The sequence below is a fragment of the Podarcis filfolensis genome (assembly GCF_964270895.1).
Source record: "Podarcis filfolensis genome assembly, chromosome: 13".
NCBI lineage: Eukaryota > Metazoa > Chordata > Lepidosauria > Squamata > Lacertidae > Podarcis > Podarcis filfolensis.
The window spans coordinates 132655-155280 of record NC_139615.1 but is presented as its reverse complement, the minus strand read 5'-3'; the positions used below and the strand labels follow the sequence as shown (position 1 = coordinate 155280).

Sequence of the window (22626 nt, the reverse complement as noted above, 5' to 3'; positions counted from 1 at the left end):
AGATGAATAGGTACCACTCCGGCGGGAAGGTAAACGGCGTTACCATGCGCTGCGCTGGTTCGCCAGAAGCAGCTTAGTCATGCTGGCCACATGACCCGGGAGCTGGACGCCGACTCCCTCCGCCAATAAAGTGAGATGAGTGCTGCAACCCCAGAGTCGGTCACGACTGGACCTAATGGTCAGGGGTCCCTTTACCTTTACTTAAGGTGTCTGGAACTTAATCTGATAAGCAGGGCAACTTGACAAACTTGGGTATCCTCACAACTCTCCTCCTTCCTTGTATACCAGTATACCCGAAGGATACTTGAAGGAGCCCAGTATACCTGAAGGAGCGTCACCACCCCCATCGTTCTGCCCGGACACTGAGGTCCAGCTCTGAGGACCTTCTGGTGGTTCCCTCCCTGCGAGAAGTGAGGTTACAGGGAATCAGGCAGAGGGCCTTCTCGGTAGTGGCACCTGCCCTGTGGAACGCTCTCCCATCAGATGTTAAAGAAATAAACAACCATCTGACCTTTAGAAGACATATAGAGGCAGCCCTGTTTAGGGAAGTTTTTAATGATGATGTTTTAATGTATTTTTAATCTTTTGTTGGAAGCTGCCCAGAGTGGCTGGGGAAAACCAGCCAGATGGGTGGGGTATAAATAAATGATGATGATGATGATGTTGTATCAGTGATGTATGAATGATGCTTCTGGAAATGCATTCTGGGTAGTGTGTAACCTGTGTTCAGGGTTCGTACTCCTTGCTGGGACCTATTGCGCAACAATAAAGGTCGTGGTCTACGGACTGCTGTTTTGCTTTGTTACTTGGTTAGAACTTCCTTCTTTTGCTGACCGCAGAGACCTGCGGGAGACTTGCACCCCAACAAGCTGGTCTGCTGAGTATCCTCGCACCCTGGAATTTCCCCTAACATTTGAAAACAGAAACAGGAGGAGCAGCTTGTAGGAGAAAATGGAGCATGGGAAATGGAGCAAGCTGGTTTTCTCCTGCTGCAGAAGTTAGGACTGAGGCCATTGATTCAAGTAACAGGAAAGGAGATTCCAGCTAAACAGTAAGCATAACTTTCTATCAGTAAGAGCTAATTCACTACAGAACAGACTGCACCAGAAGTTGCTGGCCTGTTCTTGATTGGAGGTTTTTCAGCAGAGGCTGATTGGCCATCTGTCACAGACAGTGCTATTTTTCTAGAAAAATGGTGCCAGAACACACCACGAACTTCTCCCTTGTTCTTTGAGAATGGCAATGGCACCCACCTGAGAGGTGCCAGAGCAAAGCTCTGGTGAACTCCAGTTGAAAAACCCCAAACACCTTTAGTTGAGCTTCCTGCATTGCAGGGAGTTAATCTAGATGACCCTCAGAGTCCCTTCCAACACTATGATTCTGCAATTCAACTATTCTCCCTGCCGTGAGTTCTGGGATGGAAAGTGGGCTTGGTCCTCTGAAGCTCTTTCCACATTCCAAGCGCTGTTATGGTTTCTCCCCATATGAATTCTTTGATGGGAAGTGAGATGGTCCTTTCTGCTGAAGCTCTTTCCACAATCCAAGCACTGATACAGTTTCTCCCCTGTATGGATTCTTTGATGGGAAGTGAGATTGTCCTTTCTACTGAAGCTCTTTCCACAATCCAAGCAGTGATATGGTTTTTCCCCTGTATGAATTCTTTTATGGAAAGTCAGATGGACACTTTTTCTGAATTTCTTTCCACATTCGAAGCATTGATATGGTTTCTCCCCTGTATGAATTCTTTGATGGGAAGTGAGACTAGCCTTGTGAATGAAGCTCTTTCCACATTTGAAGCACTGAAAACGTTTCTCCCCTGTATGAATTCTTTGATGGGATGTGAGACCAGAGCTCTGATTGAAGCTCTTTCCACATTCTAAGCACTGATATGGTTTCTCCCCTGTATGAAGTCTTTGATGGGAAGTGAGATAGGATCTCCGACCGAATCGCTTTCCACATTCTAGGCACTGATACGGCTTGTGCCCTGTATGAATAGTTTGATGGGAATTGAGACTTTGCTTGTGGGTGAAGCTCTTTCCACATTCCAAACACTGATAGGGTTTCTCCCCTGTATGGATTCTTTGATGGAACATGAGATTGCCCCTTTGACTGAAGCTCTTTCCACATTCCAAACATTGATAGGGTTTCTCCCCTGTATGAATTATTAGATGGAAAATGAGACTTTCCTTGCGGGAGAAGTTCTTTCCACATTCCAAGCACTGATGTGGTTTCTCCCCTGTATGTATTCTTTTATGGGAAGTGAGATTTGTCTTCCAACTGAAGCTCTTTCCACACTCTTGACATTGAAATGGTTTCTCCAGTGTATGAATTCTCTGATGGGCAGTGAGACTTCCCTTCCGGTTGAAGCTCTTTCCACATTTCAAGCACTGATATGGTTTCTCCCCTATATGAATTATTTGATGAGAAGTGGAAAGGGTGATAGAGCTCTCTCCACACTCCACATATTTATGTGGTTTCTGCACTGTGTTGATTTTTTCATGTTCTCCCCTGTTATTCATTCCCAATTCATCACCACCTGCGATGAAGAGACAAATGGATTAGAACCTCAGAAATAAATGGAATTTCAAAGCAGATATTATTATCCAACCCTGAGCCTTACCGAGGGAGGGCATGTTCCTAAGATTCTCCTTCATGACTTCCTTATGCAAAGCTCTCTGGTCAGGATCCAACAACTCCCACTCCTCTTCTGTGAAATGCACAGCTACATCTTCAAAGCACAGAGGACCCTGAAAGGAAAAAGACAAGGGTCCTCCTCTAAGGCAGCCTAAAGATTATCTACTACACTTTGCAGTGTGGTTTCCTCCCTGTTCATTGCTGTGTTGTGTTAATTGCAGTGAGAAGACTCAAAAATGCTGAGCAAAGGTCCACCACGCTGTACCACTTGGTCCCTGCAGGGATGGCGCTCTGAGGGTTGGGCACCACTAAGTGTTTTTGGATGACGAACTAGTAAACAAGTCTTAAATCTTGGACCAGACAAAAAGGATCTGGGGTAGAATTGAAGGTTTGTGAATAGGTAAGAGGGAGGTGGTATCACTGACATGGCTTGCAATTTTTGCTATAGAAAGTATTTGTCTAATATGCAGAGATCGTTCCTATTCTATTGATTCACGAAGGTTCTGGAAACTTGTCTGGGTCTCACAGGCTAGAAACTGCAAGTGGCAAGTGACTAGCTGTTCATCAGTTTTTCCATTGTGCCTGGAAACAAGCAGAAGGTTCCAGATGTTTGGGTTATTCCTTCAGAGAAGCTGAGTACAGCTGGTTGAAGCCGGCCCTGTTATTTTTCTATCCCATGGCCATGCTGCCTATAAACAGAGGCCAGAAGAAACCTGGGCTTCATCTTTCTCTATCTTTCTTCCTGGTGGGGTGATCTGTACATAGTATGTCTGATTGCCAAGTTCTTAGTCTTATTTTAAGTTTAAGATTATTATTTTTATATTGCGACTGGATTCTTAAGTACTATGTAAATCTGAAAGAGTTGAATTCGTGAATAGTTATGCGCATTTGCCTTCAGTAAATAATACTGGATGAAGCTCCTGCACCTGGTCTATTTTTGGGGACCCTGCATTGTGTTTACTGTGCCAACAATTCATTGAAGTCTAGTCTGGATCTTAGTCTGGATCTTTATGGGGCACATCCTTGACAATTACAAGGTGACTGGAAGGGTCACAAATGGAAGGATCTCCTTTCTCCTCACTCCATCTGCTATTTTTTTTGGGGGGGGAGGGGTGGGTTATAAGTTCTTTGTGGTGTAAGTGGGCATTATTGTCTTGGAAGATGTTTACTAAGGCCAATTCATGCAGAAGGCTAGTTAAGGTGAGTTGGCTATTCCTTATTTTCAGCAGATAGACTTTACTGAATCACACTTTCAGCCTTTGTTTGGGACAGCTTTGACGAAAGCAAAGAGGAAGAGAGGGATTTCTTCATTCCCAGAGAAACCCTGGCTGCCCCACTGCTGAGCCTCTTTCCCCACAAGGCTCCTCCCTCCTACCTGATCTGCTTCTACAGCTGCTGCTTCCTCTCCACCACCAGGAAAAGACGGGTGAGGAGGTCTTGCCGGCATTCTTCCTTCACCTGAGAGACAAAGGTTAGTTGGAAGCCAGGAGTGCATGCTTCTCTGAGATGGACATTTTGACGGTTGTACCAATATCATAGCTTTGTTGTGCTCTTATAGGCCCAAATGTCTCCCCCCCAAAATTGAAAGAACTCACAGATTACTTTCAAAAGCAACAGAAAGACCAAATGGAGAATAAACTCCTTCCTCCTTACCTAGTGAACTCTCTCTGATGTCCAACGGAGTCCTCTCTGCCTCAGAGTAATTGGAGCCCATTTCTGCAACCAGATCCTTTTCCTGAAAGAGCAACAAGAATTCAAAACTGGAGAGAATGTAGAGAAAGGCTAGAGAAGTAACAGCAGAGGCAAAATCTTTAGGTGTATCGGATATCGTTCCTTGGATGCTTTCCAAAAAAGAAGGGCCATTAGTAGAGCATTTGGGGATGTTCTCCGTCCTGTTTGGAGCCTCTTGGGAGAATTAAGAGGAAAGTCTCTCTCACCTGCTTCTTCTCCACCTGCTTCCTCTCCTCTGCCTGACTCAGGAGGAAACCTTCGGCCAGGGCTACTGCCTGGGAACTGGTCTCTGCTCCACATTCCCTCACCCAGCTTTCTATCTCTGATGGAAGGACAGCCAGGAACTGCTCCAAGATCACCAGGTCCAGCATCTCAGCTTTTGTGTGCCTTTCTGGCTTCAGCCACTGATGGCAAAGGTGGTAGAGTTGGCTGCAAACCTTTCGGGGTCCGTTGGCCTCCTGGGAGCAGAACTGCCTGAACTGCTGGCTCTGCACCTCTGAGTGGAGGGCGTCCACCTCACCCAAGAGCTTCTGCACTGAGTTTTCCCAGAATACCCCAGTACTCCCAGTTTCCATGGCATGGCCTCTTCCTCCTTCAGGGCCAGCTGAGCCTTGCTCAGCCATCTCAGGAACCCTGCAAGAGATCAGAAGAAAACTCTCTTTTTTCTGCCATTTTCTCTCCATCCAAATTAGAGGCGCTAGCAAATCCTACAAAGCAAATACATTTTTTTGCTATAAAACTGACACATTTTCAGTAGAAGAGAAATGTTCTCTGAGCAATTGTGGATGAGTCTTGCTAGGAACCAGGGCTGGACTGTACCAGAACCCAGGCTGTGCGTACCACAAGGTCCAGGTTCCAGAATGACAACATAGCGCTTGGCTCCAGGCTCCTTCTACAGCTCAGGAGCAAGGGGTTTACTCATGAGTATGCAGTCCTTGATACTCCTCTGATGATGGCAGCTATGGCTAGTTTATGGTCTGGAAGGCCATATTGTATGAGATTATATGGAAATAGCACAGGTCTCTGGCTCCATGTTCCTGATATTACCTATGGAAACACAGGAGGGCCTTTTCTGGCTCACCCCCCCCCCCCCACCTGCAAGTAGTGAAGTCAGAGGGAACCAGGCAGAGGGCCTTCTCGGTAGTGGCACCCTCCCTGTTAAACTTCTTTCCCATTTCATTCTGGAGGTCCTTTCTTAACCTGAAACTGTTCTTAACCTGAAGCACCACTATAGCTAATGGGGGCTGCTGTTGCGCCACTGGCGCACGATTTCTGTTCTCATCCTGAAGCAAAGTTCTTAGCCCGAGGTATTATTTCTGGGTTAGCGGAGTCTGTAACCTGAAGCGTATGTAACCTGAGGTACCACTGTATTTTCCTACCATAGAAAAACGCACACTTTCTACATTCAGCTACCTTCCAAAATTCTGTTCCTGCTTCAGAAACTCGGCTATGATCTTTTAATCAGGTCAGTGCCTAGAATCCATTCAGTGTGTTAGTCCATTTCGGGAAGCCCACCCCCCCAATAAGCCAGCACTGCTGCTGCCAACGTCCAGACCAAGCTGCGCTTGATTTAAGGAGCAGGTAGAGGAAAGAAAGTCGGCTCCGTGGAGGGAGGGGTTGCCCAGGTGGATCAGCTGAACACAGCGCCCTCGGGGGGGGGGGGTCTCAGCTCCCCGGCTCTGGACCCGAGGGGATCCTTGCAATGCCCTCTCTGCGGAGATGCCCTGGAAGACGGGCTGGAAACGCGCCCACCATCCCGCAGCCAGATTATGGGCTGGGATCCCTCTCTTGAGTCATGGCATAGTTATACCCCGCTTTTTCTCTCCAGTGAGCTCAAGGGGGCATCCATGGGTCTGTAGCTGCACACCTCCTGGGAACGAGTCGCCGCCCTGGCTTTGCAGAGATGGAGGGGGAGGACCCTGGGCTCCCTGATTTGGGGGTGGGTGGGCAAGGGACCCCTCTTCTCCCCAATGCCCCCTCCGGGGGAAGAGAGAGGAGACTCACCAGAGCGCAGAAGGCGCCGCCGAGGCAGCATTTGCAAAGGAGACGACAGCCCCCTCCCCCTCTTGCAGGAAGGGGGGAGGAAGCGAGGACCTGCCCCCCCCCCCGCGACACTTTTATATCCTGTCCTCTCTAGGAATGCAGTTCAGCTCCTTTTAACCCTTGGCAAGCCGTGCGCACCCATCTATTGAGTCCTGCCACCTTTGTCCATAGTCGCAGAAGCGCTACATTACACCATGGCCATAAACCGGTACGTTTCCAAATCGGAAAAAGGTAAAACGCGGATCTAGACGGATCCTCGTGAATTCATATGATTTTTTCATTCAAATTAAATAAAAGCACCATGATACTGTAGACCATGTCTTACTCTGTAGGCAGCATAAAAAAAATCACGTATCCACTGTTTCGGGGGGCCGCAAAAACATAGTTAAAAAACACGGATCCTCATGGATCCTCATGATTTCTGCACTCGATCAGCCCAAAGTCACCATCAAATCAAACATCATGGCCAGGGGCAGAGCATGCACCACAAAAATCACGGATCCACGGCTTCCTAGCCATACCGTGGCCCAAAAATGTGGTTTTGAAGCACGGGTCCTCATGGATTCTCACGTTTTTTGCACTAGATCATCCTAAAGTCACCATCAGATCAAACATCATGGCCATGGGCACAGCATGCAACATAAAAATCACGGATCCACGGCTTCCTGGCAAAACCGTGGCACAAAAACGTGGTTTTGAAGCACGGATCCTAATGGATCCTCACACTTTTTGCACTGGGCCATCCCTAAATCACCGTCAAATCACACATCATAGTCAGGGGCACAGCCTGCACCACAAAAAACTCAGATCCATGGCTTCCTGGCCATACCGTGGCCCAAAAATGTGGTTTTGAAGCACGGATCCTTTTTTTTTCCAGCCCCCAGAACAGGCTGCTCTCCGCAAGCTGTGGGAGCCCTCCCATGGCTTGCGGAGAGCTACCAGAAGCCCAGGCGCGACTGCTCAGCGCGCCCCAGGCTTCCACATGCAGGCAGCTCTCCGCAAGCCGTGGGAGCCCGGCAGGAACTCCCGCGTGCTCCCACGGCTTGTGGATAGCTTCCTGAAGCCTGGAGAGGGAGAGGGGTCGGTGCGCACCGACCCCTCTCGCTTTCCAGGCTTCAGCGAAAGCCTGCATTCGCCCCATAGGATGCACACGCATTTCCCCTTCATTTTTGGAGGGGGGAAAAGTGCGTCCTATAGGGAGAAAAATACGGTATTTTTTTCTTATGAGACTGAGTGTTTGGGGCTGATGCTGTAGCATTCTTGTCTGGGGGCTTGATGGAAAAACAGAAAAGTGACCCTCACCTAACTCTCCGATGCCCTTCAACAAGAATGCTGTAGGAAATATTGCTAAGCCCAAAGGAAGGCAAGAATTTGCTTCAGCTCACCCTGTTAATGGAAGAGCAAAAGCTATGCGTGTGTCAATCAGTCTACTTTCAGGACTGATTTTAGAACCCTCTTATATCAGGCCACATGGTCACTGGAGGTGGCCCCATCATACAGACTTGTCTATCCACACAGGGACCATCTATTTTTATTTTTTTCTGATACTGGATTTTAAGTTACAGTTACATCTTTTAAAACAGCTGTCAGTATATCACACTGTATTCCACTTGCCTTCCAAAGGAACACGTGGCTCTCCCCACATAGCGGGTTAGGTTGAGACTGCTGATCCAAAGTGATCAGTAATTTTTACGGTAATTACAATCCTGCTTTCCCTTGTACCAGCTTACCTTGACTTCAGTAAGGCCTTTGAAAAGGTCCCTCATGATATTATCGCAAAAAAACTAGTAAAATGTGGGCTAGACAAAGCTACTGTTAGGTGGATTTGTAACTGGTTGACGGGCTGAACCCAAAGAGTGCCCATCAGTGGCTCACCTTCATCCTGGGAAATAATGCTATTGGGGTTCCACAAGGTTCTGTCCTGGGCCTGGTGCTATTCAATATTTTTGTAAATGATTTGGATGATGGAATAGAGGGCCTGCTAATCAAATTTGCAAATGACGGCAAACCGGGAGGGGTTGCTAATACACCAGAGGACAGGGTCAGAATTCAAAATGACCTGAATAGCCTAGAGAGCTGGGCCAAAACCAACAATATGGAGTTCAATAGGGAGAAATGTAAGGTACTACACCTGGATAGAAAAAATGAAATGCACAGGTGGGGGACACTTGGCTTGACAACAGTACCTGTGAAAGGGATCTGGGAGTCTTAGTCGACCACAAGCTGAACATGAGTCAACAGTGTGATGTGGCAGCTAAGAACGCCAATGCAATTCTGGGCTGCATCAATAGGAGTATAGTGTCTAGATCAAGTGAAGGAATGCTACCACACTATTCTGGTTGGTCAGACAACACCTGAAATACTGTGTCCAGTTGATGAAGGATATTGTCAAGTTGGAGCATGTCCATAGGAGAGTGACCAAAATGTAAAAAGTCTGGAATCCAAGCCCTATGAGGAGAGACTTAGGGAGCTGCATTTGTTTAATCTAGAGAAGATTAAGGAGTGACATGATAGCCATCTTTAAATATTTGAAGGGATGTCATGTTGAAGAGGGAGCAAGCTTGTTTTCTGCTGTTCTAGAGACTAGGATGCAGAATAATGGATTCAAACTATGGGAAAAGATATTCCACCTGGGCGCGGTAATCCAGTCAGGGAAAAAGGGAGGCAGACTATGTTTAGGGCACCGTTTCCAGCCCCTTCCCCTTTTCGGGGTGAGCATAGTGGATCCTAAAAAGGGCTGCTCAGTCATGGATACAGCTGCTGAGCTGCTCAACTGAGTCAGAACGACTGACCGCCCATGTGTCGGTTCATGACTAGGGGCTTCACATTCCTGCCCCCGTAGCCATTTAGTGATCGCCATGGGGGGAGGCCTTGGGGGGGTTGGGTTTTTGGAAGACGCCTGTGCGTGAATTTGTTTTATGTGTGTAGATCAGTGCACGCTGACCAATGCACAGTCTTCGCAGTAGGGCTCTGTTCTGATGGCATGAGTAGTCACGACGAACTGGTGGATCCTGTCTGCTGCAGCCTTCATTCGCCTTCACAGCCGTTGTAACACACTGCTTGTTATCACCCGCCTGTTCTGCCGTTGAGGACTTCTTGGATCATTCTTTGTCTAGCTCCTTCCCTGTTATGTACTAAGCTTGGATCCTAGAACAATAGGCAAGTAGGATCCTAGAATGCAAGAACTGATTGGCTTGCAGGAAAAGACCAATCAGGATCCAGGAGGGAAGCAGAATCAGCCAGTCAGACGGGACTCATTGTGTAAATAATGTATATCAAAGCCTGAGGTTTGGGGGGAAATTCAGTCACTGTTTTACAAGCTGCAATGAAGAGCATGAAATCACTACAGGACTCTGAGCATATTTAATTTTCTTTGACCTTACCGCCTTGGGTGACCCTGCTGGGAGTACGAGATTCCCAACCGCTTCGCTCACAAGGGTCATAGGAATGTGCAAGTGAGAGAACTGAGATAGATTGCACTGAGCCCTGGTCTCATTAGACAAAGCGTTCCACCAAAAAGGCTCTGGCTCTGGTTGAGGACAGCTGGATATGTTTTGGGCCAGGGACCACCAGTAGGTTGCTGTTAGATGAGCGTCACACTCATGGGGGGTGTATTGGAAGATAATTCCCACAGATAAGAAAGGTCACAGACTGTTTAGGGCTTTAAAGATTAGCACCAAAACATTGAACCTGATTCGATACTCCACCTGGAGCCAATCCAGCTGATGAGCAACCAACTGAATGTGGGCTCTCCACAAAGTCCAAGTAAGAACTCATGCATCTGCATTTTAGACCATATGGAGTTTCTGGAGCAGTCTCAAGGGTAGCCCTGCATATCTCTCTCTCTCTCTCTCTCTCTCTCTCTCTCTCTCTCCCTCTCCCCCTCTCCCTCTCCCTCTCCCTCTCCCTCTCCCTCTCCCTCTCCCTCTCCCTCTCCCTCTCCCTCTCCCTCTCTCTCTATCACATTTATACCCTGCACTCCCCGGCTCAGGTGTACAGCAAGTTAAAGTAGTCTAGTCTGCAGGTGACTACTGCATGGATCACCATGGCTAGGTTGGAAAGGGACAGGTATGGTACCGATCACCTAAGCTGACATAGATTCAAAAATTCCAGTTTGGCTACATTTGTGACCAATGCCTCCATAGAGACAGAAGCATCCAGGATCACACTGGGACTCCTAATGGTGGCTACAGGTGACTATTGCGCCCCATGAAGAGCTGGGAGCTGGCAAACCGAACTGAAATCATTCTGGCCCAGCCATTGGACGCCTATCTTTAATGGATAGAGATTCAGCCGACTCCGTTTCCTCCATCCAGGCACACCCACCTAAAAATTGGCCATTATATCCAGGGTAGCATCTGGCCTGGGCCATGAAGCAGTAGATCCATGATGTTTGTGGTCAGATCTGTGGTTATGTACAAGATATTTGAATAAAGGGTGAATTTGGGGTTCCACAATACAAAAAGTGTGATGATCCATGAGGATCCGTGCTTTAAAACCATGTTTTTGGGTCATGGTGTTGGCAGTAAGCCGTGGATCTGAGTTTTTTGTGGTGCAGGCTGTGCCCCTGGATATGATGTGTAATTTGACGGTGAGTTTGGGGTGGCCCAATGCAAAAAGGGTGATGATCCATGAGGATCCGTGCTTCAAAACCACGTTTTTGGGCCATGTAGTGGCCAGAAAGCCATGGATCTGTGATTTATGTGGTGCAGGCTGTGCCCCTGGACATGATGTGTGATTTGACGGTGAGTTTGGGCTGATCTAGTGCAAAAATCATGAGGATCCATGAGGATCCGTGTTTTTTAACCATGTTTTTGCGCCACTGCGGCACCACGAAACAGTGGATGTGTGATTTTTTTGGTTCTGCCTACAGACTAAGATGTGGTCTACAGTATCATGGTGTTTTTATTTTGTTTCAATATAAAAATCATATGAATTCATGAGGATCCATGCCTCGGATCCATGTTTTTGTGGTGCTGCAGCAAAGTGTTGGATCCATGTTTTTTATAGTCCAGTTTGTAGGCGTGCCTTCTAGGTGTGTGATTTGACACTGCATTTGTTGGAGTTATTTTTTAAAAAGTGGATGATCCATGAGGATCCGTGTAGATCCGCCTTTTACCCAGACCCCGTTAAATCGATCAAATATACGCTCAATATATAACTTTGAAATTATGTCAGTGGTTTATGTATGAACCCTGTGTTTTATGAATGGATTGGTATTTTGGGAATTACCAAATATCGACTAGTGGGCAGACCCTACAGGAGGGACCTGCTGCCACAGGGAGAGTTCCAACCTCCAGACTCCTGGGTCCTAAGGGAAATAGGACTGACTGACCGTCCACCTGCCCCCCGATATTCCCACAGACAGCCCACCCAGAGCACCCACAAATTCACCTGGTGAGCCTCCCTCAGGTGGGCAGGTAGAAAGAAGGCAGATCCCCTAGCAGGACAGGTACTGGACCTCCTGCCCTTCCTGAAGGATGCCCTGGATCAAAGGCTCCCCTGCAACACCCTCCACACACACGGGGCAGCCGTGGGCTCAGGTGAGCAGGAGTCCCTCTGGGTTCCCTCTGCCTGGTCCAACGCTTCTTCCAAGGAGGCAGCACAACTAAAACCGCTCACAGGGCACAGGTTTCCCTCCACACAGTCCTGAAGGTGCCCACAGGTCCCCCCTTGGAGCCCCTGCAGAAGGTCCCCCTGAAGCTTCTGAGCTGGAAGGCTCTTTCATGGGTGACCATTAACCTGCAAGGAGTTAGGTATCATTCAGAGGGATCCTGTCATGCTGTGATGAGACCCCCCCTTCACCCTGAAGGCTAATTTCATCTTCCATAGGGCTCAGGAGGTGGTCCCTGCTTTTCTCTAAGGCAAAGTCAGCCAAAGTCAGAGATGGAGGAGGAAGGGCTCTCTCTAGAGGGGTGCAAGCCCTCAGGCTCCACCTCAAGTGTGTTATGAATAAATGATCAAAGATAAGTGCATTCACACATACACGGGTGCAGAAGGACCCACACACAGACTTTGGCTACCCCAATATCCATTGTAACACAAACTCTGCCAAGAATGTAAGGTGTGACATTTTCCTCCATGTCTTGATGACAATTTCAGTTCCCAGAAGGTGGAAGAAGCAACAAGGGGACCATCTATTATTTATTAATATTTCTTGTTTATTGAACTTATGTAGCACCCTATACCCAGAGGTCTCAGGGCGGTTCATAAACAAGATCACAATATATAAAATCAATTTAAAAACCACAGCGTCTTGAAGCTACCAGCATGAGTTTGACCAAACTGCGGGAGGCAGTGGAAGACAGGAGTGCCTGGCGTGCTCTGGTCCAGGGGGTCACAAAGAGTCGGAAACGACTAAAGACTAAACAACAACAACAACAAACCACCACCCAACAACCCCCCCCCCCAAAGAGCCATATTCTAAAAGGGTATTGGATGTCAATAAGATCAACCAAAGGCCTGGTTAAAAAGGAATGTTTTTGCCTGGCACCTAAAGACGTATAATCTGTCTTGGCCCAGCCCTCACCAACAGGGAGGAACTGATCAACAAAGTGGAAGTGTTCAGACACTTGGGAGGAAGTGAGCATGTTCTCCTGGGTTTCATGATACAGAGAAAAGAGAAATCTGAGTGTAGTCTGGACTTTAAGGAGGCCAGTTTCAAAGAGGAATAAGTACATCAGAGATCCCATGGTCAGGAATGCTGAAAAAGAAGGAAGTCCAAGATGGGGGGGGGGAGTTTATTGAAGGAGAAATACTGAAGGCCCAAATGCAGACAATTCCAGCAAGAAAGAAAAGAGGGAGACATAAAAGGAAACCAGTGTGGCTGCAGAAGAAGCTGATAGATGAGCTCAGATTTAAGAAGGGCATTTATAAGAAATGGAAGAAAGGACGTACAAGTAGCTAGCAGGGCAAATGTCAGGTGGGCTAAAGCTCAGAATGAGCTCAGCTTGCAAGAGAAGTTAAAAAAATGTCCAAAGTAAGAGGAAGAACAAGCAAGTGGTAGGTCCTCTGGGTGGAGAAAACAGAGAAATGCTCTTGGGTGACAGAGAAAAGGCAGAACGACTCAACACCTACTTTGCCTCTGTCTTCACCCAAAAGTAAAGTGGTTCCCAGCCTGGTGATGACAGAATAAACGATGCAAGGAGGAGCTGCAGCCCAAGAGAGGAAAAGAGGGGGGAAGGGAACTCCTAGCTATTCTAAATGAATTCAGAACTCCCAGGCCTGAGGGGCTGCATCCAAGGGTAGTAAAGGAGCTTCCTGATATAATTTCAGAGTTTCTGTCTATGATCTTTGAGAAATCTTGGAGAACAGGTGAGGTCCTGCAAGACTGGAGGTGGGCTAATGTCCCCGTTCTCAAAAAGGGGTAAAAAGAAGACCCAGGTAACTACCAACCAGGGAAGGTCCTAGAGCAGATAATTCAACAGTCAGTCTGTGAACTATTAGAAAAGGATGCTGTGACTATTAAGACCCAGCATGGGTTTCTGAAGGACATGTCATGCCAGACGAAGTTCATTTCTTTCTTTTTTTATGGAGTTACAAGTTTGGTGGATCAGGGGAATGCTATGTACCCTGACTTCAGTAAGGCCTTTGGCCATGTCCAGTGTGATATTCTTGCAGAAAAGCTGGTAAAATGTGGTCTGAACAAGGAAACTCTCAGGTGGATGGACTGAACAAACCCGAAGAGTAGTCATTCATCGTTCCTTGTCATCCTGCAAAAAGGGACATGTGGGGGGGGGGCACAGTGTACTGTCTGGGGTCTGCTGTTGTTCAGCATCTTTATACATGACTTGGGCGGAGGAATTGAGGGGGGATGCTGACCAAATGGGATGGGTAGTTAATGCCGCAGAAGACAGAATCAGAATTCAAAATGACCTTAACAGACTGGAGAACTGGTCCCAAACCAAAAATGAATTGCAATAGGGACAAATGTGAGGTTCTGCACTTAGGCAGGAAGAAACAAATGCACCAGTAAAAGATGGGGGACATGAACAGAAGTATGGTGTCCAGGTAAAGTCACATTACCCCTCTATTCTGCCTTCATCAGACCACAGACCACAGTTCTGTGTTCATTTATGGGCGCCACAATTTAAGGAGGATATTGAGAAGCTGGAAGGCGTGCAGAGAAGGGTGAGCAAAATGATCAAGGGTCTTGAAACCAAGTCTCATGAGGAAAAGTTGAAGAGTTGGGGGTGTTTATCATGGAAAAGGAGACTAAGAGGAGATACGAGAGCCATCTTCTAATAGCTAAAGGGCTATGCCATGGAAGATGGAGCAAACTGATTTTTTCCTGCTGCAGATGTTAGGACTGTTTGAAGTCATTCTCGAAAGAAACAGAAAAGATGATTGTAACTTTAAGAACCTTTTCTGTGAGTTCTGGGTTTGGTTTTCTGGGCTGATTAGACACAGCTGGTGATGTGTATAAAAGAAAAGAAGTCAAGTTTGAATTTTACCTACGGAGAGAGAACAGCCACATACTTTGTGTTTGTTGTTTTTGTATAGCTGTAATAAAACCTTTGTTTGAGTGTTTTACACCGGTCTCATGGTCTCGTGGTTCTGTCGTCTGCCACCAGAAGAAACGCCCCCTCCCTAACAAGGACTGAAGCAATTGACTTCAAGTTACAGGAAAGGAGATTCCAGCTAAACAGTAGACATAACTTTCTGTCAGTAAGAGTGATATCACTGTAGCACATACTCCACCAGAAAGTGCTGGACTGTTCTTGATTGGAGGTTTTTCAGCAGAGGCTGAATGGCCGCCTGTCATACACAGTGCTATTTTTCTAGAAAAAAAGTGCCAGAACACAGCATGAACTTCTCCCTCGCTCTGGTGAGCTCCAGTTGAAAAAAAACTCTTACTTGAGCTTCCTGCATTGAAGGGAGTTAGATGACCCATTCTGCAATTCAACTATTCTCCCTGCTGTGAGTTCTTGGATGGAAAGTGAGCTTGCCCATCTGAAGTGCTTTCCACATTCCAAGCGCTGTTATTGTTTCTCCCCATATGGATTATTTGATGGGAAGTGAGAGTCTTGCTGTGTCTGAAGCTTTTTCCACATTTGGAGCATTGATAGGATTTCTCCCCTGTATGAATTCTTTGATGGGAAGTGAGACCGGAGCTCTGATTGAAGCTCTTTCCACATTCCAAGCATTGATATGGTTTCTCACCTGTATGGATTATTTGATGGGAAGTGAGACTGGCCTTGTGGGTGAAGCTCTTTCCACATTCCAGGCACTGATATGGTTTTTCCCCTGTATGAATTATTTGATGGGAAGCGAGGTAGGATCTCCGACCGAATCTCTTTCCACATTCTAGGCACTGATATGGCTTGTGCCCCGTATGAATACTTTGATGGGAATTGAGACTTTGCTTGTGGGTGAAGCTCTTTCCACATTCCAAACACTGATAGGGTTTCTCCCCTGTATGGATTCTTTGATGGAACATGAGATTGCCCCTTTGACTGAAGCTCTTTCCACATTCCAAACATTGATAGGGTTTCTCCCCTGTATGAATTATTAGATGGAAAATGAGACTTTCCTTGCGGGAGAAGTTCTTTCCACATTCCAAGCACTGGTGTGGTTTCTCCCCTGTATGTATTCTTTGATGGGAAGTGAGATTTGTCTTCCAACCGAAGCTCTTTCCACACTCTTGACATTGAAATGGTTTCTCCAGTGTATGAATTCTCTGATGGGCAGTGAGACTTCCCTTCCGGTTGAAGCTCTTTTCACATTTCAAGCACTGATATGGTTTCTCTCCTGTATGGATTCTTTGATGGGAAGTGAGATGGCCCCTCTGAGTGAAGCTCTTTTCACATTCTAAGCACTGATGTGGTTTCTCCCCTGTATGAATTCTTTGATGGGCTCTAAGTGTGTCCTTTTCACTAAACCTCCTTCCACATTCCAAACACTGATAAGGTTTCTCCCCTGTATGAATTCTTTGATGGGAAGTGAGACTTTCCTTCCAACTGAAATTCTTTCCACACTCTTGACATTGAAATGGTTTCTCCCCTGTGTGAATACTCTGATGGGTTGTGAGGCTTTCCTTCTGGGTAAACCTCTTTCCGCATTCCAAGCACTGATATCGTTTCTCCCCGGTATGAATTCTTTGGTGGGAAGTGAGACTATACTTCCTGTTGAAGCACTTTCCACATTCCAAGCACTGATAGGGTTTCTCTAATGTATGAATTCTCTGATGGGCAGTGAGACTTTCCTTCCGGGTGAATCTCTTTCTACATTCTAAACACTGATATGGTTTCATCCCAATAAGATTTATTTGATAGGAAGTGGAAAGGGAGATGGAGCTCTCTCCATACTCCAAATTTTTATATGGTTTCTCCACTGTGTGGATTTTGTTGTGGTCTCTCCAGTTCTTCATTTCCAATTGATCACCACCTGCGATGAAGGGAGAAATGGGTTAGAACCTCAGAAATAAATGGAACCCCAAATGATTGGACAATGCTAATTTACTCTTGTGATAGTGGAAGAATGGGAGGGGGTTAGACATGAAGTGTTACTACAGGGTTCACTGCCTGTGTTGACTGGTATTCATGGACATATTTGTGGGAACCTGATATGTGCAAAACCTGGCTCTTTTCTTGAATGGATTTCGTAGGGCCCAGTCATGGAATTTTCTGCATCTCTATTGTCACTCACCTGTTTGTTGCTCCATTTCCAAGGCCCATGGTCTCTTTGGTCAACCAAAAACAGACGGAAGCAAAAACAAACATACAAATCCTGACAGAATCTACTTTCACCTGCCTAAGAACTCTGAAAACTACATTTATGAAGGCCTGGGCAATTCAGAGCAGCCTGATCATGGTTTTAAAAATAACTGGAGGAGGAATTTTCAGAGACGAAACAATCCATACCCCTCCGTTTAAGGTGCCCTGTGCCCTGTTAGAATCCCAGGTGCTGTAGGTGGTTCTATTGAGCTCCATCCATATATCATTTCCTTTTCAACTCTGGCTCCAGCCTGGTGGAACGCTCTGCCTCATGAGACCAGGGCCCTGCAGGATCTGATTTCTTTCCGCAGGGCCTGTAAGACAGAGTTGTTCCGCCTGGCCTTTGGCTTGGAGCCAGTTTGATTCCCTCCTTCCCTCTCTTTCTTTTTTCTTTTCCTTCTCCCCTGCGATGAAGCTATATTTTAATATTTTAATGTTCCATTATTTTAATGTTGTATTTTATTTTTGTTTTTAAGTTGTAATCATTCATCTTGTTTTTATTATTGCTTGTAAGCCGCTCTGAGCCCGGCCTTGGCTGGGGAGGGCGGGGTATAAATAAATAATAATAATAATAATAATAATAATAATAATAATAATAATTATTATTATTATTATTACTATTATTATATATATCTATGGAATTTCAAGGCAGATATTATCATCCAACTGGGAGCCTTACTGAGGGAGGCCATGATCCCACGATTCTCCTCCATGACTTCCTTATGCAAAGCTCTCTGGTCAGGATCCAACAACGCCCACTCCTCCTCCGTGAAATGCACAGCTACATCTTCAAAGCACAGAGGACCCTGAAAGGAAAAAGACAAGGGTCCTCCTCTAAGGCAGTCTAAAGATTATCTACTACACTTTGCGGTGGTGTTTCCTGCCTGTTCATTGCTGTGTTGTGTTAATTGCAATGAGAAGACTCAAAAATGCTGAGCAAAGGTCCACTAGGCTGTACCACTTGGTCCCTGCAGGGATGGTGCTCTGAGGGTTGGACACCACTAAGTGTTTTTGGACCATAAACTGGTAGACAAGTCTGAAATCTTGGACCAGACAAAAAGGATCTGGGGTAGAATTGAAGGTTTGTGGACAGGTAAGAGGGAGGTGGTATCACTGACATGGCTTGCAATTTTTGCTATAGAAAGTATTTGTCTAATATGCGGACATCGTTCCTATTCTATTCATTCAAGAAGGTTCTGGAAACTTGTCTGGGTCTCACAGCGTAGAAGGTACTACAAGCTGCAAGCGGCAAGTGACTAGCTGTTCATCAGTTTTTCCATTCTGCCTGGAAATGAGCAGAAGGTTCTTGATGTTTGGGTTATTCCTTCAGAGAAGCTGAGTACAGCTGGTTGAAGCCGGCCCTGTTATTTTTCTATCTCAAGGCCAACTGCCTATAAACAGAGGCCATAATTCCTCCGTCATGGATGTGAGTTTTATATATATATATATATTGCAAGTGGATTGTTAAGTATTATGCAAATCCCAAAGAGGTGAATTCGTGAATAGTTGTGCTCATTTCCCTTCAGTAAATAATACTGGATGAAGCTCCAGCACCTGGTCTATTTTTTGGGATCCTGCATTGTGTTTAATCTGCCAACAATTCGTTGAAGTCTAGTCTGGATCGGTATGGAAGGGTCACAAATGGAAGGATCTCCTCTCTCCGCACCCCGTCTGCTTTTTTTTGGAGGGGGGTGCATTGGGGAATCTTGGGCACTGTTTTATGATATGTCAATTGCTTAGAAGCCCATCGTTGCACTCAATTATAAATATATAAATAAAACTGCAAATACTGATAAATAATAAAAGCAACATTCAGAAGATTACTTAAGGTGAGGAGGCTGTTCTTTATTTTCAGCAGATAGACCTCCTTGAATGGCACTTTCAGCCTTTGTTTGGAACAGCTTTGACGAAAGCGAAGAGGAAGAGAGGGATTTCTTCATTCCCAGAGAAACCCTGGCTGCCCCACTCCTGAGCCTCTTTCCCCACAAGGCTCCTTCCTCCTACCTGATCTGCTTCTACAGCTGCTGCTTCCTCTCCACCACCAGGAAAAGATGGATGAGGAGGTCTTGCCGGCATTCTTCTTTCACCTGGGAGACAAAGGTTAGTTGGAAGCCAGGAGTGCATGCTTCTCTGAGATGTACATTTTGATGGTTGTACCAATCACAGTTTTATTGTGCTCTTCTGTGCCCTTGGGCCCAAATGTTTTCCTCCCCCAAATTGAAAGAACTCAGAGATTACTTTCAAAAGCAACAGAGTGACCAAACGGGGAAGAAACTCCTTTCCTCCTTACCCAGGGGCCTCTCTCTGGTGTCCAACGGAGTCCTCTCTGCCTCAGAGTAATTGGAGCCCATTTCTGCAACCAGATCCTTTTCCTGAAAGAGCAACAAAAATGGTAGAGGCAAAATGCCTTGGATACTTCCTAAAAAAGGATGATCAATTCGTACAGTATTTTAGGATCTTCTCCCTCCTGTTCAGAGCTCTTTGGGAGCATCCAGAGGAAAGTCTCTCTCACCTGCTTCTCCACCTGCTTCCTCTCCTCCGCCTGACTCAGGAGGAAACCTTCGGCCAGGGCCACTGCCTGGGAACTGGTCTCCGCTCCGCATTCGCTCACCCAGCTCTCCATCTCCGCTGGAAGGACAGCCAGGAACTGCTCCAAGATCACCAGGTCCAGCATTTCAGCTTTCGTGTGCCTTTCTGGCTTCAGCCACTGATGGTCAAAGTGGTAGAACAGGCTGCAAACCTCTCGGGGTCCTTTGGCCTCCTTGTTGCAGAGATGTCTCAACTGTTGGCTCTGCCGATCTGAGCGAAGAGTGTACACCTCATGCAAGAGCTTCTGCACAGAGTTTTCCCAGAATCCCCCCCTGCTCCCAGTTTCCATGGCATGGCCGCTTCCTGCTTCAGGGCCAGTTGAGTCTTGCTCATCCATCTGTGCTCTCAGGAAGCCTCCAAGAGATCGGAAAGAACCTTTTTTTCTGCCATTTTCTGTAGGTTTGAATTAGAGGTGCCAGCAAATCCTACAAAGCAAACACACTTTATTGCTATAAAATTGACACATTGTAAGGAGAAGAGAAATGTTCTCTGAGCAAGTGTGAATAAGTCTTGCTAGGAATCAGGGCTGGACTGTACCACAGCCCAAGCTGTCAGCACCACAATCTCGAGGTCCCAGAATGATAACATAGGCCTTGGCTTCAGGCTCCAGAGTCCTTCAGCAGATCAGGAGCAAAGGGTCTACTCATGAGTATGCAGTCCTTGAAACTCCTCTGATGACGACGACTAAGGCTAGTTTGTGGTCTGGAAGGCCATAATGTATGAGATTATATGGAAATAGCACAGCTTTCTGGCTCCATGTTCCTGATATTACTCCCCCCGTCTTGCTGTGTTGTACTTAGTGTGAACCCCCAGTGGAATTACGCTTGCATTATTTTCTGACCTTGCTTTCAGTCAGGATGGGATCCAGATTGCCTGTGCTTGACCTGGTTGTGGAGTTTTGTTTTGTTTTTGGACTCTGCTGCAAAGGCAACTGCTTGCACAGGTGGGAAGCTGAGATGCCCCAAAATGCCCACGGAAGCAGGCCTTCTTGGTAGTGGCACCCTGCCTGGGGAACTTCCTTCCCAGCAGATGTCAAGGAGATAAAGAACCACACAACTTTTAGAAGATATCTGAAGGCAGCCCTGTATCGGGAAGTTTTCAGGGGCTGCTGTTTTATTGTGTTTATAATATTGTGTTGGGAGAAACCCAGAGTGGTTGGGGCAACTCAGTCAGATGGGTGCGGTACAAATATTATAACCACCACAACAGCATTGTTTTATTAATATACTGAGTGTATGTGTGCATATATCCTGGGTTTCTGATGAAAATATATTTTTCCTTATTTAAGCATAATTTAATTATGTAATTTAAAACAAAGTAACATTTATTTGTGGCATCTGATGTCTGGTAGACTATTTCTATATACGGAGGAGGGTCCATACCACACATTTGTGATCTCCTTGTTCCAATCTTTCACCAGTTTTTCTTTTTATATTCATTATGTAAAGCAACCTAGGAGTGGACTACAACCATGTGTAGTCACAAGCAACACATTCAGGGGCCAAACAGTTCAGCCAGATGCCTGGATCAGGAGTAGGAGTAGTAGCAGCAGTAATAATAATATTTTCCTTTCTTATTACAAACATTTTCCCACAAGAGAAAAACGCACACTTTCTACATTCAGCTACCTTCCAAAATTCTGTTCCTGCGTCAGAAACTCGGCTATGATCTTTTAATCAGGTCAGTGCCTAGAATCCATCCAGTTAATGCATTTCGGGAAGCCCCCCCCCAATAAGCCAGCACTGCTGCTGCCAACGTCCAGGCCAAGCTGCGTTTGATTTAAGGAGCAGGTAGAGGAAAGAAAGTCTGCTTCGTGGGCGGGGGGGGGGGGGGCTCAGCTGCCCGGCTCTGGACCCGAGGGGATCCTTGCAATGCCGTCTCTGTGGAGATGCCCTGGAAGACGGGCTGGAAACGGGCCCACCATCCCGCGGCCAGATTATGGGCTGGGATCCCTCTCTTGAGTCATGGCATAGTTATACTCCCCTTTATTTCTCCAATGAGCTCAAGGGGGCATCCATAGGTCTGTAGCTGCACACCTCCTGGGAACGAGTCGCCGCCCTGGCTTTGCAGAGATGGAGGGGGAGGACCCTGGGCTCCCTGATTTGGGGGTGGGTGGGCAAGGGACCCCTCTTCTCCCCAATGCCCCCTCCGGGGGAAGAGAGAGGAGACTCACCAGAGCGCAGAAGGCGCCGCCGAGGCAGCATTTGCAAAGGAGACGACAGCCCCCTCCCCCTCTTGCAGGAAGGGGGGAGGAAAGCGAGGACCTGCCCCCCCCCCGTGACACTTTTTTTCCTGTCCTCTCTAGGAATGCAGCTCAGCTCCTTTTAACCCTTGGCAACCCGTGTGACCCAGCTCACACTTCTCTCCAGAGCAGGAGCCCAGCAGGAGGCACGTGCGTTGCGCACAGTCAGAGAAGTTTTCTTGGGGGGGGGGCCTCTTGGCTGACGTGCTAAGCTGCTCCCTCCCTTGTGTTACGGAAATGAAGGGGGGCACATCTTAGATATCAGTTTTCCGCCTCCCTTCCAAACCCCTGGACGATGAGCCCAGCCACCTTTGTCCATAGTCGCAGAAGCACTACATTACACCTTGACCATAAACCCGTACGTTCAATCGATCAAATATACGCTCAATATATAATATTGAAATTATGTTACTGCTTTATGAATGAACCCTGTGTTATATGAATGAACTGCATATTTGTGAATTACCGAAGATCAATCAATCAATCAATCAGGAGCTCTAAAATCTGAAAGCTAGCCAATCGGGTATTACCAAACAGTCACCCCTAGGGTGGAAAGTAGGTCAGCAGCAGGGAACGCGGCAAACCCTTCAGCTAAACAGCTCAGCCTTTGCACGGTCTTCTTTGTAGATAATGGAGAAAGCTGGTAAATTGTATCTCTTCTGGTTTCGATTG

General features: G+C 46.7%; 2 protein-coding genes across 6 annotated transcripts; both read right to left on the bottom strand.

Moving 5' to 3' along the window:
• Positions 1-539: 539 nt before the first annotated feature.
• Positions 540-6506, bottom strand: LOC310746832 (uncharacterized protein). Of its 2 annotated transcripts, none has more exons than XM_083580983.1 (6): positions 6370-6506; positions 4572-4998; positions 4288-4369; positions 4010-4092; positions 2621-2747; positions 540-2536 (listed from the first exon to the last, which is right to left on the bottom strand). In XM_083580983.1, the coding sequence occupies exons 2-6, from the start codon at positions 4986-4988 to the stop codon at positions 1392-1394; spliced, it is 1854 nt and encodes a 617-aa protein (XP_083437109.1). In that variant the 5' UTR covers positions 4989-4998; positions 6370-6506; the 3' UTR covers positions 540-1391. The 2 variants fall into 2 exon arrangements, with proteins under 2 accessions (XP_083437109.1, XP_083437110.1); XM_083580984.1 differs by having other exon boundaries at positions 5779-6437.
• Positions 6507-13923: 7417 nt separating this feature from the next.
• On the bottom strand, positions 13924-21961 carry LOC310746799 (uncharacterized protein). 4 transcript variants are annotated; one of them, XM_083580913.1, is made up of 6 exons: positions 21886-21961; positions 19636-20066; positions 19414-19495; positions 19128-19210; positions 17803-17929; positions 13924-16794 (listed from the first exon to the last, which is right to left on the bottom strand). In XM_083580913.1, the coding sequence occupies exons 1-6, from the start codon at positions 21914-21916 to the stop codon at positions 15314-15316; spliced, it is 2235 nt and encodes a 744-aa protein (XP_083437039.1). In that variant the 5' UTR covers positions 21917-21961; the 3' UTR covers positions 13924-15313. The 4 variants fall into 4 exon arrangements, with proteins under 4 accessions (XP_083437039.1, XP_083437040.1, XP_083437041.1 ...); XM_083580914.1 differs by having other exon boundaries at positions 19648-20066; XM_083580915.1 differs by having other exon boundaries at positions 21341-21932.
• Positions 21962-22626: the final 665 nt, after the last annotated feature.